Source organism: Callorhinchus milii, unplaced genomic scaffold, assembly GCF_018977255.1.
Source record: "Callorhinchus milii isolate IMCB2004 unplaced genomic scaffold, IMCB_Cmil_1.0 Scaffold5, whole genome shotgun sequence".
Lineage (NCBI taxonomy): Eukaryota > Metazoa > Chordata > Chondrichthyes > Chimaeriformes > Callorhinchidae > Callorhinchus > Callorhinchus milii.
This window is the reverse complement of record NW_024704746.1, coordinates 18,892,913-18,911,727: the sequence shown is the minus strand read 5'-3', so window position 1 is coordinate 18,911,727 and position 18,815 is coordinate 18,892,913. Positions and strand designations below refer to the sequence as shown.

Below are 18,815 nucleotides of genomic sequence, written 5' to 3'. Positions count from 1 at the left end.
AGGGCAAGGCAGGGCAAGGCAGGGCAAGGCATGGCAGGCTGGGCAGGGCAAGGCAGGGCAAGGGCAAGGGCAGGCAAGGAGGGCAGGCAGGGCAGGGCAAGGCAGGCAAGGCAGGGCAGGGTGGGCAGGGCAAGGCAGGGCAAGGGCAAGGGCAGGCAAGGAGGGCAGGGCAAGGCAGGGCAAGGCAAGGAAGGGCAAGGCAGGGCAGGGCAGGGTGGAGCTGAGAAATGCTATTTGCGGCCAAGAGTATAAAGGATCGCGAACGCATCTCAATGTCTTTACGAGAATTCACAGCTTCACTCACTGGGGCATTCCTCCCCAACACTGCAATCGTTTCTCACTCTCTCTCTCTCTCTGTCTCTATCTCTCTCCTGATCAGATGCATCAAGCACCAGCCACACTATACAGTGCGGTTTAACTTCCACAAGTTACTCTCCCTCTGGTTGTCTTCTCTTTCTTTTAGTTCAAGATACTACTCATCCATCCACAGTCCCCCCAGCCGCAGCCACCCCCTCTGCCTGGCTCAAGGAGCTATCTCAACTTTGTGAGACTGGACAGTGAGTGTTGGTGATTTATTGGAACATGAGAGGTGGACATTGACCACACGGCTTGAAACTGACCCCATCCAACATCCGCACCTGTCGTTTCAAGTAGGGATCTCCCCGGATTGCAGTCAGAGATAGGATCCCTTGGCCAAGGAAACGTCAGACCAATTGTACTCCATCCACTTGGCTTGGTGATGTCAGTAAATACAGTCCAGCAAATGGTCTGGAGTCCGGATAATACTGTAATGGACAGAACACAAAATACTGCAGATGCTGGAATCTGAACCGTTCCGATGAAGGGTCGTGGACTCGAAACGTTGATTCACTTTCCTTTCTCCATAGATGCTGAGTTTTCCCAGCTCTCTCTGTTTTTTGTTTAATACTGTAATGTGATGCTTGCAATGTGGAGAATAGCCTCCTGATTCACACTATCTATGCTAACAAATCAAGAATGGCCACATACGCAAGGTATGAGAGGGCCCCAGCAGGAGGCAGAGGAAAAAGGGAGAGAGAACAGGAATAAAATAATAACAATATTAATAATAATCCTTGCATTTGATGTAGCGCTTTATCACATTTTCGAGAAGTCCCAAAGCACTTCACAGAATATACTGTAAAGTGAATTGACTGTATATTTTGTGGGCAAATTAGGAAATTAAATTTTCATGAACTGACTCCCAAGTTTCCCAAAAACATTGTATAGAGATGTTGGACCTAATGTATTGCAACAAGTTTGTGCACATTCCTGAGGTTATATTTGTGTCACAAAGACTTAACAATATGGTTTTGTTCTTGGGACTTGATGTTATAATCTACTAAATTTGAATTTATTTATTTTGACTGTGCTGATTTTTTTTTACAATTTTGGAAACTTATGTTGCATATAAATTAATTTAATTTTAATTTTCTTTCTTCATCTGCCGAAACCTCAAATGCTGGAGCACATGGCACCGAGACTGAACTGGGGCCTATATTACTGGTATTAATAAACCTTGCATTTGGTATAGCACCTTATCATGTCAGAAGAACACCTCAAAGCGCTTCATAAGATTCACTGTGACAATAGAGTGATTATGGAGTTATAGGAAAACCTGACAGCATTATCGCGTACAGCAATGCCCCACAAGTACCCATGGAGTGAGTGACCAACTTTACTTGGGGAATTTGTTGGTCAGGACGCGGAAAAACTCCCTTATCTTTTCGAATGGTGCCATGGGATCTTTAATATCCATCGGATATTAACGTCTCATCTGAAGGGCGGAACCTTCAACATTGCAACACTCCCAGCGACACTTCCGAGTGTCAGTTCTGACCGTGCGAGTTCAAGACCCTGAGGTGGGATTCGAACCCACCACCTTCTGAGGCAAGAGTGCAACCGCTGAGCCAGGCCGACAGCTTCGGTGGAGCTTGAAGCCCAAGTTAGGCAGTAGCTGGAATTTGCAGGATAGGGGCAGGGCTATGAGTGTAAAGGGGAGGGACTGTGAGTATGTAGGGGTGGGGCTGAGTGTATAAGGGCGGGGCTATGAGTTTAGGGGAGGGACTCTGAGCCTGGGAAGGTGTTATGAGTTTGGGGGAGGGGCTGTGAGTTTAGAGGGGCGGGGCTGTGAGTTTAGGGGAGGGAGGGGCTGTGAGTTTAGAGGAGGGGCTGAGTTTAGGGGCGGGGCTGTGAGTTTAGGGGGAGGGGCTGTGAGTTTAGAGGAGGGGCTGTGAGTTTAGAGGAGGGGCTGTGTGTTTAGAGGAGGGGCTGTGGGTTTAGAGGCGGGGCTGTGGGTTTAGAGGCGGGGCTGTGAGTTTAGAGGAGGGGCTGTGGGTTTAGAGGCGGGGCTGTGGGTTTAGAGGCGGGGCTGTGAGTTTAGAGGAGGGGCTGTGGGTTTAGAGGAGGGGCTGTGGGTTTAGAGGAGGGGCTGTGGGTTTAGAGGAGGGGCTGTGGGTTTAGAGGCGGGGCTGTGGGTTTAGAGGCGGGGCTGTGAGTTTAGAGGCGGGGCTGTGAGTTTAGAGGCGGGGCTGTGGGTTTAGAGGCGGGGCTGTGAGTTTAGAGGCGGGGCTGTGAGTTTAGAGGCGGGGCTGTGGGTTAGAGGCGGGGCTGTGAGTTTAGAGGCGGGGCTGTGGGTTTAGGGGGAAGGGCTATGGGTTTAGAGGCGGGGCTGTGAGTTTAGGGGGAAGGGCTATGGGTTTAGAGGAGGGGCTGTGAGTTTAGGGGGAAGGGCTATGGGTTTAGAGGCGGGGCTGTGTGTTTAGAGGCGGGGCTGTGAGTTTAGAGGCGGGGCTGTGAGTTTAGAGGAGGGGCTGTGAGTTTAGAGGAGGGGCTGTGGGTTCAGAGGAGGGGCTGTGGGTTTAGAGGAGGGGCTGTGGGTTCAGAGGAGGGGCTGTGGGTTCAGAGGCGGGGCTGTGGGTTCAGAGGAGGGGCTGTGGGTTTAGAGGCGGGGCTGTGGGGTGGGGGCGGGGCTGTGGGGTGGGGGCGGGGCTGTGACGCAGTTACCCGTTGGAGAGGGGCGTGGCTGTTCCGTTGGAGGCGGGTCGGTGACGCGCGGCGGCGGGGGCGGCGGGGTGGGCGGGGCTATTGCCAGAGTGAGGCCGGGGAGTCGTCATCGCGCCGTCTGGAGGCGGGTGGGGTGGGGGGGAGGGGGCAGTCTCGACGATGTCGGGCAGCAACGCGCAGATGGACGGCGGCAAACAGCTGTTCGCTCAGGCCTCGGCGGTCGCCATCCACACCGGCAACATCGTGAACTGGAGTCGGCTCAAGAAGAAGTGCCCGACCTCACCCAGCGAGGAGGTAGCGTGCGTCCCTGGCGGCCGGGCGGGTGAATGAGGTACTCGGGGCCGACGTTTAAAGTGAAGGCGGGAGTGAGGCTGGTGCCCGGGCCTGAGGCAGGGCCTGAGCCTGAGGCAGGGCCTGGGCCTGAGGCAGGGCCTGGGCCTGAGGCAGGGCCTGGCTGTCCCCGGGCCCCCGGGCGGCGGCTGCACGTCAAGGGGCCACTTGTCTTGATTTGACCGCGTGGTTTGCTGGTGTGTGTTGGTTGACTCTCTCCCTCTCCCTCTCCTCCCACCCCACTCCCCCCTCTCCCTCTCTCCCCACTCCTCCTCCCCCCCCTCTCCTCCTCCCCTCCCACCCCCCTCTCCCCACTCCTCCTCCCCCCCCTCTCCTCCTCCCCTCCCACCCCCCTCTCCCCACTCCTCCCCGCCCTCTCCCCCCACTCCTCCTCCCCCCTCTCCCCCCACTCCTCCTCTCCCCCTCTCCCTCCCCTCCCCCTCCCACTCCCCCCTCTCCCTCTCCCTCTCGCCCCACTCCTCCCCCCCTCTCCCTCTCCTCCTCCCCCCCTCTCCCTCTCCTTCCCCCCCTCTCCCTCTCCCCACTCCTCCTCCCCCCCCTCTCCCCCTCTCCCCACTCCTCCCCCTCTCCCCCCCCTCTCCCTCTCCTCCTCCCCACTCCCCCCTCTCCCCACTCCTCCTCCCCCCCTTCTCTCTCTCTCGCTTTGCTTGTGTGCAGTTGCAGGATTGTATCCGAGAAACTCTGGCGAAATGGTGCTCGCAGGTGAACCCTGAGCTCTTGAAGGTAAGGACGAGTTTGCTGCTGTCGTTGTCTTCCCTTTTTTGGGGGGAGGGGGGGAAAAAAAATCCGGCGGTTAATCGGTGTTTTCCCCCCTTCCCCCTCCCTCCCCCCGAGGAGATTGCGATGTTGTGCACTGGCGTTGTTCTTGTCCTCCTACTCTTTTTTTTTGGTGGGAGCGGTGCGGGGGGGGTTCAGAGTACAGATTCTTGAGGTAATTCTTGTGGCCTTTGGTTTATCGCTTAATGTAATAACGTGTGGAATGGTTCAAATGCCCTTCACAGGCAATTGTTGTCAAGTGTTGTGTGTGTGTGTAAAAAAAAACCACACACACACACTAGTGAGCTGACCAGGTATTTGTAAGTGTCCGTTCTGTCACATCTCTCGTAGCGAATTGGTGTAAGAAAACCTATTTTAGGCGATACTCCAATTTTAGTTCATGGGAACAGAGCCCGTGCTTTTACCGTATGAGCCGCAATGTTGAGACTTTTTTTAGTAGGATGTGGGCTATATGTCCACTGTATTCAGCTGTAGTTTTTCCCCCCCCCAATTCCCTCCTCTTGAAGTTACTAGCTCTTAGATTTTCGCAAGTGCTGGAATCTCTTTCGACTCCTCACCTTGACTAGCGATTCCTCAGGTCACCTAAAATAGATCTGACAGAATGTACACTTAAAAATACCTGGGCAGCTCACCAGTGTGTGTTTTGTGTGTTTTTTTTTACACATGGCAACACTTGACAACAATTACCTGTGAAGGGCATTTGGACCATTCCACACGTTATAAGCGATAAATCAAACGCCACAAGAATCAGCAGGCTACTATACTATGGGGAGTGTTGACGCCCAAGGCTATTCATTGTCGTCAGGTTTGGCTTCAGGTTCGATGCCCAGTTATCCTTCCCCCTCAACATCTGGTCCCTGACCAGCACCGCTTTCTTCCACCTCCACCACATTGCCCGTCTCCAACAATACCTCACCCCAAAAGCTACTGAAACCCTTGTCCATGCCTGTGTCACCTCTCGGCTGGGCTACTCATAACACCCACGTCACCGGTCTCCCCTTCTCCAACTATTCACAAACTTCAGCTCATTCAAAATTCCGCCGCCCGCATTCTCACCCGCACCAAACTTAGTACCCCGATTACTCTAGTCCTTGCCAAACTCTACTGGCTCCTGTCACAGAGTAGATCGACTTCAAGATCCTCACTCTAATGTTTAAATCCCTCCATTCCTTGGCAAGCCCCTATCTCTCTAACCTCCTATCTCCCCACAGCGCTGCCACCACTCTACTGAGTCCGGCCTCCTCCATGCCACCCAAATCCTCCTCTCCACCAATTTGGCGGTCGTGCCTTCAGCCACTACATCCCGAAACTTTTGAACTCTCTCCCTCAACCCCTTTGCCTCGACCCCTCCTTCCCCATCCTCAAGTCGAGGTTGAAGACCTTCCTCTTTGACCACGCCTATGGTCACCTTCCTTCTCGGCCTCGGGCTCCGCCATTGTTAAGTGCTCTGAGACACCGGCATATAAATACAAGCTGCTTCTGTTCTTATCCACAGTTAAACATATACCACATATTTAGGGCATTATGACCAGCTGTAGACCTCCCAATACTGCCTTGGTTAGGATCTGGGACCATGTGTAGCTGAGTATCTGTATTGTGTTGTGCATTTTACTTCTGTGTCATCAGGATCAAACCAAATATGTTATCTATTATTTTTTGTAGTTCTCTTAGTTCTATATCTCTGTACTTTTTTTTTATACGCCTGTATTTGGAGGAATTCGAGCACTATTTAATACATTGTGTAAATTAGGTGGAGCCTCCTTTAAGTGAGAAAAACATTTAGATTTAAGATGGTTTCTTTGCTAGATCACAGATATTGCTCAACTATAATTGATAAGGGTTGATAAAGCATCTTGTCCTTCTGAAAGTTTTAAATGTACAGCAGAATTATACTGTGATTAAAATATCTGAGACCGCTTTGTTTTATTGTCAGTATGTGTTTGCTGGGCACTCATCATTTATTTATTCATGAGAGCCTTCATGAGAACACTGCAGTTTTCAGACTTATTTATCTGGTTATGCTTTTGTTATTGTAGTAGTTGAAATACTGGTATAATTCAACTACAATTGTTTAGATTGCTGGATCAGCCTTTCAACCTGGCTAGTTCTTAGCATTATTATAGAACAGCCTTACCCTCTCTCCCTATTGACCAACTCTACCAAAATGTTTAAATTTACTGTGTTCTTGCTGATCTCTCTGGGTCATTCAAAAGGGCAGCATTATCTCAGATCACAGCTAAATCACTCTCATCAGCTACTATGCAAAGGAGTTCAGGTGCTCATTTTGTCTCTTTATTAGTCCCCCACCCCCAATGCATTACAGTGAAGTGACTGGTCTGTTTGCTAATATTGGGAATGAGGAATTTGGTGATTTGCATCCATGTCTGAACAACAACTTGTATTTGTATAACTTCCTTCACTCGCCAGCATCAAGGAATTTATTATGTCATAAGTACTATTTCCATTTCTGTCTTAAAGACTGAGTAATTACATGATGTAGAAATCTGACACCTGCTCTTCTTTGTGCTCTAATGTTTTATGGTATAAAATATGACCTCTGACATTCTGATTTGCAGATAAACAGGAATAGAAATTGGTTTGAAGAGCCACTAGGAGCCATCACAAATGATAACAGTATTAAAATAGAAAGCTCATGCTAATATCTGCTAATATTTATGTATGCGGATATTTTAGAGGATACACGTGTTATAGCAGAAAGTCGCTATGCCACTGAATGCTGGAGCCTCATATCTGACTCCCCACATAACTTGTTCCAGATCTCTGTTATCTCAATTATGTCACAATGATAAATGTTGTTTGACTACTTGGAGCCTCATGACTGCAATAGATGGAATTAATGATCTAGTATTTCCTGGTGTTAGCTCATTTGAACAGAGCAGCCATAGGAGGTAGAGTCATGAGCAGTACCAATTGGTTGTCAGTTGACCTAATCTACTTTTGAAATTTCAGGAACCACCTACTACGCTGGAATGTAGTATCGCTCCGGAAACGGAAACGATCAGTCCTGAGGAGCGGGAGGAGGTGAAGGTGTCTGGTAATGTGATAGGATTAAATATTGAAGATGTCATTTCTTTTTCCCTTTTTGTGGATCTGTTGGACCCTTAGTTACTCTGCAAACTACACAGTTACATTCCACTTGCCAGGAGCTGTATTAGTAGGAAATGGAACAGGACTATCCTTTTGCCTCTCTCCCTTGGACCTCACATGAATTGGCATAAACCTTTCCCTATTTCCCTAGGGAAATATTGGTTGGAAATGTCGATCAATTCTGTCAAGCATTTAGCTACATCAGATTGCTTGCACAAGCACTATTTTAAATCGGTTTATTATTAGGCAGTGATCTGAGCACAGGGAAACAATGGGTTAGTATGCATTCAAACTGACTCCTAAATAAGTTTAAAATAAAAACATTAGTTCATACTTTCTTCTGGATTCCTGTTTTGAGTCTTAGCGTTAGGTTTGGTTGTTGGTTTTTATAAGTGTTTTTGTCTTTATTATTAAATATTTCTCTCTCTCTTGCCTGCAGCAAAGCTTTTTCTCTGTGAACTGGACTCCTCATCCATCAGGGATGCTGTTGAAAATGGTATGTGCTAGAAATATAAAATCTAGATTGCTTGGTTTTCCTCGTCTTTCAGTCTACTTATTAACTGCAATGGGTTTGCAATACTTTGGAAATTCTTAAGTCTTGGAAAGTTGGTAACATACATATTCTTTGCTTTTATATTTTGAACAATTTTTGCATTAACATTGGATACAGTGACATCGCGCTATATCAAATGCAAGGATTATTATTATTATAGAGGGTCCTCAATGGATACCCATCGGATATAATACTTTTATAACAAGAACAATCAACTTTATACACCTTAGTTTCCTAGAATGCTGCATTTCTTTTAAAGAAAGGGATCTTTTTACCAGCTGTTGTTTCTCTAAACAAAAGTATTTATAGCAGCTAATATTTGTAAAAGTAGTTGGCTGCAAACCATTTTTTTTATTTATTTATTGCAGCTTGTTCAGCACTTGGATTATCACAGCTGGATTCTGTGATCATTGCTCCTCCTCCACTCCCAGACGGAACCAGTCTTTCTCTTGAGCACCTACAACCATATTGGGAAGAGCTGGAGAGTCTTGTTCTAAGTAAAAGAATCGTTGCAATCGGGACATCCGATTTAGATAAAGTTCTGTTAGAACAGCTTTGTCAGTGGGCTCAGGTAAGAATAGGCTGAAGTGTTTGTTGGATAAAATGGGACTGTAATTCTTTGAACATCACAATAACATTGCGTCCCTTTCAAAATACATTTTTAAAATTTCCATTTCTTTGAAACACTCAAGATGCAGAGGCAAGGTTGTGGGTTCAAGCCCAACACCTGTTTGGGGGGATGTTAAAGATCTTTTTAACAGTATTTAAAAAGAGAAGGAAGTTTATCCTGTTGTCCTGGCCAGTAATTGTCCAGATTAAATTGGTAATAAGTATTCATTAAAAAAAAATTCATGGCTACTTGCAGGATCTTGCTGGCACAAGTGGCTGCCATATTCAGTAATGCATTCATAGAATTTGACTTCCTCTCTCTTGCCTCCCCTCCTTCCCTCATCCAAAATAACATACATTCAGTGGCAGGATAGGCATCTCAGCAATGCGTTTGGGAGTGTCCCGAGGGAGTAAAATGCTGCTGGAACTGATTGGACCAGCTTTCACTATTCATACTTGCTCTGGTGGATGAATATCCAGAGCATTGCAAAATATATATTCCATACCTATTTGTGATAGTTAACTTGTTAATTGTCAGCCCATAAATTGTATATTTACTGTATATCTGCTTTAGAAAGATGATTAGACTAAAGTAAACTTATCTCTAATGACTCTTGGCAGTAGATCTGTTTACAATTGGAATTAATATTAATAAATAGATAATTGGGGAACATTTTAATGCTTGGATCCAGATCCAGCAGTTAATTATTATGAATTAATTATTACTGTATCTCCAAATCCTGCATGACACAGCAGGATTTGGTGCACTTTTGTGATGGAATCCATTACCCATTTACAGTCTCTTGTCTGAAATGTATTTTTTTTTGACCTGTCCAGGTAAACCCCAGCAGCAACCAAGTCAACTTGGCCTCTTGTTGTGTGATGCCTCCAGAGTTAACGGCCTTTGCTAAAGAATACGACATACAGTTATTGACTCACAGCGACCCTAAAGGTAAGAACTGAGACTGGTATTTCTCTTCATTCAAAATTTTACCTCTCTTTGTAGTAATGATAATAATTATAATCCTTGCATTTGATGTAGCACCTCAAAACATTTAATATGTAATTTCTCTTCTTATTCAAGAACTGATTCCGGTGTTAAATTTTCAAGAGGCTGTGATTGCGGGGATTCAAGACAACCTGGCTTATGAATGGATGACAAAGTGGGTGCTCCGCTACTCAGTAATTGTTAAAAGTCGAGGGATTATTAAATCCAAGGGCTACCTTGTACATGCTAAAAGAATTCATTATTAGCCTCAGTAATGTCAAGAAGTTAGCTAGTTGAAATAGCACTTTTATGAACTAATTTCTGCATGATATGCAAAGGAGAAAGTCCAAGAGCTGCACTGTTGACCAAATGCCTTTTGATCTTTTTGATGGTCTACTGATAGATCCAAGAAAAAGAAAAAGAAAAAAAGAAAAAAAAGTTATTGAGTTAAGAATACACTCAAAATTAGATTTGTGTATTACATATGATAATCTGTGTTTCTACTTGTTGATTTAACTGATTGTTCTGTGAGATTCTTCATTCTGCACTTATTTTTTAAATTATTTTCAGTTTAACAGAAAGAACAGGAGAGGGGATTTTTTTGTTCATTTTTTAAACACAAGTTATAGTTATTTGTTTAGTTGCTGACATAAATAAAGGAAAATCTTCTTTAGACTGGTGCGTGCAGTGTTCTGCATTCTTGGCTGGAGAGATCAGGCTAAATCCTGATCCTTATTCATGAATTCAAAATGAGCAGCTGACAAATGTCTGCAAAACTAGAGCTATTGCAAGTCACGAGGCTAAATAGTGAGTGGTTTCTCATTAAAATTGTTTCATTCTCCATTTCAAGGCACTGTAATTGTCCTTAAGTGCTTATGAATACTGGAGTTATGATGCTAATATGTTTATACTGTATGAGATTTGGATTATGACATACAGGGTAAATATTTTGTATCCAATTCAGTTGCTTTTATGTTCTTTTGTGAACTTTTGTCAGTTTGCTGTTAAGGAAGTAACTAAAGCTTAGCTTGCTGATGTGCGAGGCTATTGGTGATGGAATGGAAGTAGAGCCCTTCACCCACACATCTGATCCAAAGTCTACTGTGTTCAGGTCACCTAAGAGAAGTATGTATTTGAATGGCAGCTTGCAGTGGTTATGTGGAGGATAGATGGCAGAACTTGGCAGTGTACCAACCTTCTCTTCCTCCCCCCCGTCCCCCTCCCCAGATACACACACTTTCCACCCCACAACTAGGATCAGGCCTGACTCATTGGTGACTTTCTAATCTGTAATCACCTACTCCACTTTAAAAGTCAAATGAAATATTTAAAAACATACTATGTGGTATGTGTGTAACACAGTCATTTTTAATAAATCATTTGATTTTTAAAAAAAGAAATAGTCAACTAGTTGCGTCTGATCGAGATAAATGTCTTTCCTGATCTTGTGTGTTCTCACATATGACAACGTGGAAGGTAATCTTTTCATTGTGTGGGCATTTCCCATCACTGGAAGCCCTTGCAAACTCTGCAGTTCAGAAATGTTGTGCTGGTAACTTCAGCAATAAATTACATTAGTAAAGTGCCTTTCACACCAGGAAGATGTGCCGAGTTCAGTATGACTGGTTGTAACCCCATAGAGTGGCATAGGAAATAGTTCTATTTTTGTGCAGTAAGTGTTATTGAGGAATAAGACTGGGAGATGAACAGAGAATAAAGTAGGGCAACTTGCTTTTTGAGCCCACGAAGGAAGGCAGTTTAAATTGCCGAGTACATCATGTGATGTGTTTTGTTATTTTAAGGGTTGGGGAGGGAAAGGGAAAGTCCAAAAATTGCCAGGTTCCGAAATAAACCATCCTAAGTAAACTGATATTCAAATAACATTCTGGTGTTAATTCATACATGTGCTGCTCTTAAGGAAAAACTTGAACATAAATCATGGGGAAACCACTCTGGAGCATTATTCTTAACATGAGTTCAATTCATTTGTAACTTGGGACCACTTTGATTTTGACTGATGGTTGGCAAGTGTTTTTTTTACTGTATCAACTTTGTGCTTAACATGTTTAAGCTGAAGTAATTTACAAGCTTGAATGTACAGTAGATCTAATTAAATGCAACATATCTGGAAATATTAAATTTACCATAAAATGTTGTATTTTGTTTACTTGGCTGTGTAATGCGTTTGAGGTGCTCTACACATTAAAGGTGATCTAAATGCCTACAATGGATTCTGTTTATTCCATGTTTTCAGTTTCTTAATTGTAGCAGTGAAATCGAGTTCGGTGACCATGAAATGGCTTTAATTGGCTACACAGCGAATGTTGATTTTTACCGTGTTCATTTGTGCTGGTGTCGTTTCCTGAGGACCTTTTACCCACAGTTTCTCTGTGCGTACTTCTTGAGGGTTGATGAGCATTTGAAAACATCAGCCATTCAAACACCGGGGAGAATACAATCCATAATTTAGCGCAATGAAAGAACGTACAATGTGCACGACGCGCGAGCGAGAGAGAGAGAGAGAGAGAGGGACCCATTTTATTTGGAGGATTGTTGGCCAGGACGCCGAGAGAAACGTCCGCTCTCTTTACGAACAGTGCCGTGGAAAATCTTTTTAGCGTCCGCCTGAACGGGCAGAGACGGCCTCGGTTTTAGTGCCTCAGCCTGAGGAGGGCAACTCCGGCGATGCGGCACAGACCAGAGCTGCGCTGGCGTGTTAGCCTGAAGTCTGGAGACCCGAACGTGGGGCTTGAACCCGCACGACCTTCTAACTCCAGAGCGCGAGAGAGAGAGCGCTACCAACTGAGCACGGCTGACGAGAGCCGAGTTGAATCACGGTGGGAAATTAACCACAGTACGAAAATATCAAATACACACACTGCAGCAAAACAAATTCTCTTTTTTTAAAATCTCTCTTCCCACCCACACCCACACATTGTGGAGTAGGGGGGGGGGGGGTGGGAAACACCTCCTGTGGGGGGGCCCGGAACCAAAGTTCAGCGACTTGTGCGGCTGTGGGGTCGGGTTTGGGTGCGGTACCGCTCAGCCGGAAGTGACGCGCGCAGCGCCTGGCCTCACCATGGTGCTGACCCGCAGCCGCTCGGGGACTCCGGTTAGAAAGGTAACTCTCCCCTCCACCCCCCCCTCACCCCCCCCCCCCACTCCCCCCGGGCCGGGGGCGGGCGGTGTGAACTGCGTGTCTCGGGGCGGGGATTCCGCGCGGGTTTTGTGGCCTCGGGATTCACCGGCCCCGGGAATTCCGACTCCCGCCCAAACCCGCGTCAAAACCCGCCCCACTCTCCTCTCCCGCATGGCCTTGGATCTCCCCCACCACCCACCCACCACCTTCCCTCACTCCCTCCCTCCCTCCCTCCCTCTCTCGCTGGTCGGCCGGTGGGTCAACCTTCCCCCTCGTTGGAGGAGGCCCTGTTACCATCTCTGGAGCAAAGGCTGCGCATGGACTTATATAAGCGGAGACCCCCCCCCAACCACCCCTCCCCACCACCAACCCACCCTCCCTCCCCCCCTCCTCCCCTCCACACACACACAGGCTTTAAAGACATAAAAATGGTTCGCAGAGGGTTGTTTAAAAAAAAGTACATTGAAAGGTATCGAGTGGGAATTGTGACAGCGAAGCATTTCCCACACACACACACACCCCCACACCGAGCCTAAAAAATTAATTATTCTCTCTCTCTCTCTCTCTCTCTCTTTCTCTCTCTCCGTTATTAAATCAACACAGAACTCGCTGCGTCGTCTTTCGGCAGCCGGGAAAAAAATTAGGCCAATACGGGTCACGTCTTGTGTGACCTTTCGTTTGTTTTTTCTTTTTTTTAAAAAAAAATAAAAGCTCGCCGATGTCGATTAACCGTCCTGTTTCTTTTTAGCCGGTGGAATCCGTAAGGAAAACTCCCAGCAGTCAAATAAAGACCAGGAGCAGATGGCTGGAACTCCAGTCGGAAACGATTCCTGAATCTCACTATGAAGTGCAAGAAATTGTTCTGGTGGATCCTCAGCCTTGTATTATGGAGCCAGCAGAACTGAGCGATGAGGTTAAATTAAATGACCAGTCTGCAGAGAGCCTTGTCCCAGAGAATTGTGCCGAAACGGAAAGTAAAAACCCGGTAGAACTAATCGAATTAACTGATGATGTTCCAAGAGATGTCGTTGATGAGCAAAAGGATGAAGGCTCGGAAAATCAAAACGCAGATACTATCATCTCAGTTCCTATTATTAGCCTTCTGTTCAGCAGTGATGACAGCTCCGACATTGGAACTGACACCAATATAGTAGTGGAAGAGGAAAGTGCACATGTTCAATCCTCTGCTTTGAAAACCACAACAGGCCAAAGCTCTTCTGGAGAAGACAATTGCTTGTTTGTGATTGACACCAAGCCGGGAATAGATGTAGATAGAGAGTTTTACTTGGATTCAAGTAGAAAAGAGATTATTGGAAAAAGTAGCCAAGATATTGATCAAGATGAAGAATTAGAACAGGAGGAAAAAGAAGACAGTTTTATTGATGGTGATGATGATGAAGAAGAAGGGGATGAAGCTATTTTGCTAAGCAAATCTAGCCGGTAAGTAGTGAAGATTTAATTAAAGCTATTGAGATGAGTGTGTGAGTTACAAGATGGGAAATATAATTATGGTGTGTTAAAATGTCAGTGAAACCACAGAACGATCTTCATGTCTTTATACATTAAAATCCTAGTATGTCTTCAAGCTGCCTTTCAAGCAGTCATCAGGGAAAGTAATAAGAAATTGTAAATTAAAGCTCCAATTAGTTTGAGGGTTTTATCTGTTGGCTGTCCCCTGCCCCAATTTTTTTACCCATATAAAAGAGGGAGAGGAATTAAACCAACTTTCTCACTCTCGAATACTGTTCACTGATGCTCTGTCAAACAGCCTGCTTTTTCTCACTCAGTGTTTTAGGTACGAGGGGGCATCTGGTGCCTGTTGAACCTGTAACAGTGGCGTTAGGTGATGAATGGGAAAATTGGGGGCAGGGGAAGGAGAGCTTGTATTTTAACTAAAAAATCTCTTGACATGTTTTAAGGAATATCAATGGTGTTAAAAGAAATCGTGTGCGCCAAAATTAAAATGTTAAGAAATAATTTACTCATGTAAATTACATGTCGACTTATCTTGTACTTATGGTATGAGAAAAGCATCATTCATTTTCTGACTAGTACTATGGCCCTTAATCTTCGTGTGTTAGAATATCACTTGGCTGATCAATGTGGACTTGCACAAAGATGAAGAAAGACCCGCTACAGAAAAATGTATAATTTGTAAGTTTTAAGACACTATTGCTTCCTTGTTGCCTCTGGCATTGTGGAATTAGCATCTCAGGGTATTGTAACGCTACTTCTAATTAAATCTGTGGGATATGTGTACAAAATGTATCAAAATATACTAATGTAAAACAATAACTTTTTTTTAAATTGCGTTTCAGATCAAAACTTTCGACTAGTATTGATACAGGACTAGATTTGAATGAGCTTGGTGGCTTGTACATTACTTTTGATGCTGGCAAAATGGGTCACAACTCAAAAATTTCTGACAAACTGAAGAAGGAAAAGAAAACAGATGAGGTAAGCTGCTCAATGTAGTCTGATCTCCACTCCAATCCTGCATTATTTGATGCGACTGCTGTTACATCAGATAAAAAGGACCATAAAGGATTGATGGAAAAGCTGACTCACAGTCAGTGTTTCATTTACTGTACTGAAAGCAAGATGGTTGTAATGTTATTTACTGGAAGATACTGATTTTTTTTACTTTCATCATCCAGAGATTCCAGTATCACTGATCAGTCTAAGTTCAGGTAACTTGGCACACACCAGGAATTAATTCTGGGACCTTTATATCAGTTTGTTTTAGGATAAGACCGGCTGGTATCTTTACAAGACCGAATCAAATTCCGAATTTAGGAATATAACTTTATGTACCAAATGTTTAGTTCTAGAGAGCTATTAAGCTCATTGGCTAATTAAAAGTATGTCTAAGAGGTTTTGATTACATCATCTTAGAGCCTGGACAGTGAGAGTAAAAACTCAAAACAGTACCCATTGCCTTCGTTCTCCCGAGTCTGGTCTCCTCCTCACCCCCCGAGTCCTCCGCTCCACCCTCAGTGGCCGTGTCTTCAGCCACTACGCCCCGAGGCTCTGGAATTCCCTTCCTCACTCCCTTCGTCTCGCTCCCTCTCTTCCCATTTTCAGGTCTCTGCTGAAGACCTTTCTTTTCGACCGCCCTTTGGTCACCTTCCTCCCCCTCCCCCTGGCTCGGCCACGGGATCCGTTACTGTAAAGCGTTCTGAGACGCCATCCTGCGTGGAGGTGCTATATAAATCCAAATTGTTGTTGTTGTTGAGAGCATGGTGGGGAATCATAAATGTTCGTCGCACGTGGCTGAATGCTTGGTAATTGTTATTATTCAAATGACAAATAGCAATTTCGAAAACAACATTTGTAACAACATTCTTGTCCTTCAGTTATTAGCAAAAAGCATCCTCACACCAGACTTTGAAAAAAAGGATTGTGTTCCTCCATACAAACAGTCACTTCGTCAACTGAAGAAACAGCGCAAGGTAAGAATAATGTCGACTGCATTCCATTTCAGCAGCGTTCATTTAAAAAAAAAGTTGTATTTTGTGTACCAAAGCATGTAGCAGCCTGGCAGCAATACTGTATTTGGAAAATGAGACTAAACTTGTTAAGAATTTTTAAATTTGTTTTTTTATTAAATTATTGCACATCTAGGAAGAACGTGAAAAAACAACTGGTGATGGTTGGTACAACATGAAGGCTCCTGAGCTCACCAGAGAGTTAACGAATGATCTGCAGGCATTAAAAATGAGGGCAGCCTTTGACTCCAAGCGTTTTTACAAGAAGAATGATCGTGATGGCTTCCCAAAGTATTTTCAGGTATAACGACTGTTTGCCTCTCCAAATGGAGATTGTATAAAAAGGATTTCATTGCTGGCCTGGTATTTATATCATCTCACTGGGGGAGAAGACGTTTAGAATGAAAAGGGGACATTCTGTGAGAATCCCGCCACGCACAGCAAATGGGGAGAGGCACCAGAGGTGGAGGATCTCAACCTAGGAAGTGAAGGCGAGGTGGGAACATTTTCCAAGGTATTGAATTGAGTGAGGGTCTACCTCAGACCTATTGCATAGAAAATGGCATTAACCACAATGTAGAGTTTTTTTTAAAAAAAGCTTGATTACAATAAGAAAAACATTTAGTTGCTTGACACAGGTGAGCTGGGTTGCAATAGAATTCATACCCTAGTGTGAGTCACTGCCTTTGGGAGAGACAGGGAACTGATGCGGGTAGGGACATATATGTTGACATCCCTTTATTTACATTCATTAATATGATTAATATTAAAGTTTGATTTGCTTCGGCAATCCAATAGCTTTATGCAATTATTGCAGTGTTTTTCCTATTGCAATAAGTGTTTTTTTTACCCTTTGAAACTTTTTTGCAGGTTGGTACAATTCTGGACAATCCAGTAGACTTCTATCACTCTCGAATTCCCAAGAAGCAAAGAAAGAGGACAGTCGTGGACGAACTCCTAGCTGATGCAGAGTTCCGAAGGTACCATTTACTTTACTGTGCTTGCAACAAACTTTTAACAAGTAATATTTTGATGTAGAAATGTGTTGGGATGAAATATTCCGGGTTGAGCACCCGTACCAGAAATTGTGTATTTGAATTCATTTAATCAAACCTAAAGAGTAGGGTAGTCCTAGTGCTTCGAAACTTGCTTGTACTTTGTTTCGATAAGCTACACCCCTATCCTTAGATAAATTGTAAAAGTCAACCTAGATAGTCCTTGGGTATGATTCACACAATACATCTAGATGACTTTTGAATAGTGCTGAATTCCTTTAATCCCTTTAGTTTTAAGTAAAAGAGGTAATAAGTGTTTTTCTTTCCCCTCACCAGAAACAACAAGAAGAAATACCAGAAGATCGTAGCAGAACAAGCAGTTAGTGATGCTGGCAAGAAAAATCGCAAGAAGAACAAATTTGAAAAGCGAAGCCGTAAAAAAAAATAAACATCCTTCTTCTGTATTACTGAAACTTGCAACACAAGAACATTTGACCATAATACCATCCTCATGGATGTTATTTCCCTATTGTAAGTGAGGCTTAGCTTAGCTGGCTAAACGCATTTAGAAAATAACTGCTCTGCTGTGCTCACATTTGTGTAATGATAACTTTTCAGCCTCAACAAACCATGTTACAGTGGGGAAAAGAGCTATATCATTATCAACTCATGGTTAATGGAGTTCAAACAATTGCCGATTGTAATATTTTACAAGTCGTCGTCCTTTTAGATATTGAACATAGAGTTACATGCACAGAATACAATTACAAAGTGATATTCTGATACGTTTCTGTGTAATAGGTACTTAGTTTTCATTTGCAATCTGATTATATAATGTATCTATCCTTCAAGTTTCATTGGGATGATATTTATGGTCTTTGATATTGTGAGAAAATATTTTCTAATTTAAATTTGTAAATTATGTCAAAGAACCAATTAAGTATCATCTATATTTAACAAAGAGGGTGCATTATTGGCCTGAAAATCAACAAAAAGCTTTGTCTTTTGAGCTTCTATTTCTATACATGATGTTACACGGAGAGTGAAAATGTAAACATTTACCAATAAAGAGCAGTAAATACCTTAAACTGGATGACTTGTTCTGTGTATTAAACCTTGATTTCAGTAATGCCACCCTTAGAATATCATGAGGTGGGCATATTACCTCCGAAATGCCCGACAACATTCATCTACATGACCATTACATATCGGGATCAGTGTGGCTCAGTTTGTAGCACTTTGCCTCTGGGTCAAAGGGTTGTGGGTTCCCACCCCAGGTCGGTATTGTGAGCACTGACACTCCAGTACAGTCCTGGTGAAGTGCTGAGTTGCTAGTGTTCAAGCCAACAATCCTCCAGACAATATTGGCCATTCACTGCATGGATCTTTGTGGGACATTGCAGTGCCAATTTGCTGTCACTCTCACCTACAAATAAGGTTACTGCACTCTTAAACCCTGTACTAACGCAGCATAAAAATAATGTCCTCTCCAACCTGAAACGTCAAATACACTTTCTCTCAATATAAAGTTGGTTTTGAGTACAGATCGATAGATAGATTCATATACATATGTACGTACACTAAAGTAAACTGTGGAGCTCTTGAAAAATTGAAGTAGATAAGCTTTTTATTTTTGGTCAACATCTTGTTTGAATTACAAAATGTTTACAATTTGAAATAACTTTGAACAACAAAGTTGAGTGTCAAGAAAGTAGCAGTTTGAAATGTTTCAAATGACCACTTACTTCTGCAGTACAGCGTTTGTATTGACTTGATCGGTTTG

General features: G+C 44.0%; 2 protein-coding genes across 2 annotated transcripts; both read left to right on the top strand.

Moving 5' to 3' along the window:
• The first annotated feature begins 3,127 nt into the window (after positions 1–3,127).
• On the top strand, positions 3,128–11,632 carry gclm (glutamate-cysteine ligase, modifier subunit). The gene is made up of 7 exons (XM_042335631.1): positions 3,128–3,318; positions 4,033–4,098; positions 7,123–7,207; positions 7,700–7,756; positions 8,182–8,384; positions 9,260–9,374; positions 9,507–11,632. Exons 1-7 carry the CDS (start codon positions 3,184–3,186, stop codon positions 9,674–9,676), a joined length of 831 nt encoding a protein of 276 aa, XP_042191565.1. The 5' UTR covers positions 3,128–3,183; the 3' UTR covers positions 9,677–11,632.
• Positions 11,633–12,431: 799 nt separating this feature from the next.
• Positions 12,432–18,120, top strand: dnttip2 (deoxynucleotidyltransferase, terminal, interacting protein 2). Its single transcript, XM_042335881.1, has 7 exons — positions 12,432–12,531; positions 13,298–13,989; positions 14,868–15,006; positions 15,906–16,001; positions 16,174–16,338; positions 16,908–17,017; positions 17,369–18,120. Exons 1-7 carry the CDS (start codon positions 12,490–12,492, stop codon positions 17,478–17,480), a joined length of 1,356 nt encoding a protein of 451 aa, XP_042191815.1. The 5' UTR covers positions 12,432–12,489; the 3' UTR covers positions 17,481–18,120.
• The last annotated feature ends 695 nt before the right edge of the window (positions 18,121–18,815 follow it).

Bases quoted from the DNA above. Each gene is read 5' to 3' on its own strand.
- dnttip2 (XM_042335881.1), top strand. From the start codon at position 12,490: ATGGTGCTGACCCGCAGCCGCTCGGGGACTCCGGTTAGAAAG. The intron at 12,532-13,297 runs GTAACTCTCCCC...GTTTCTTTTTAG, and splicing joins CGGGGACTCCGGTTAGAAAG to CCGGTGGAATCCGTAAGGAA. The intron at 16,339-16,907 runs GTATAACGACTG...ACTTTTTTGCAG, and splicing joins GCTTCCCAAAGTATTTTCAG to GTTGGTACAATTCTGGACAA.
- gclm (XM_042335631.1), top strand. From the start codon at position 3,184: ATGTCGGGCAGCAACGCGCAGATGGACGGCGGCAAACAGCTGTTCGCT. The intron at 7,208-7,699 runs GTAATGTGATAG...TCTTGCCTGCAG, and splicing joins GGAGGAGGTGAAGGTGTCTG to CAAAGCTTTTTCTCTGTGAA. The intron at 7,757-8,181 runs GTATGTGCTAGA...TATTTATTGCAG, and splicing joins CAGGGATGCTGTTGAAAATG to CTTGTTCAGCACTTGGATTA.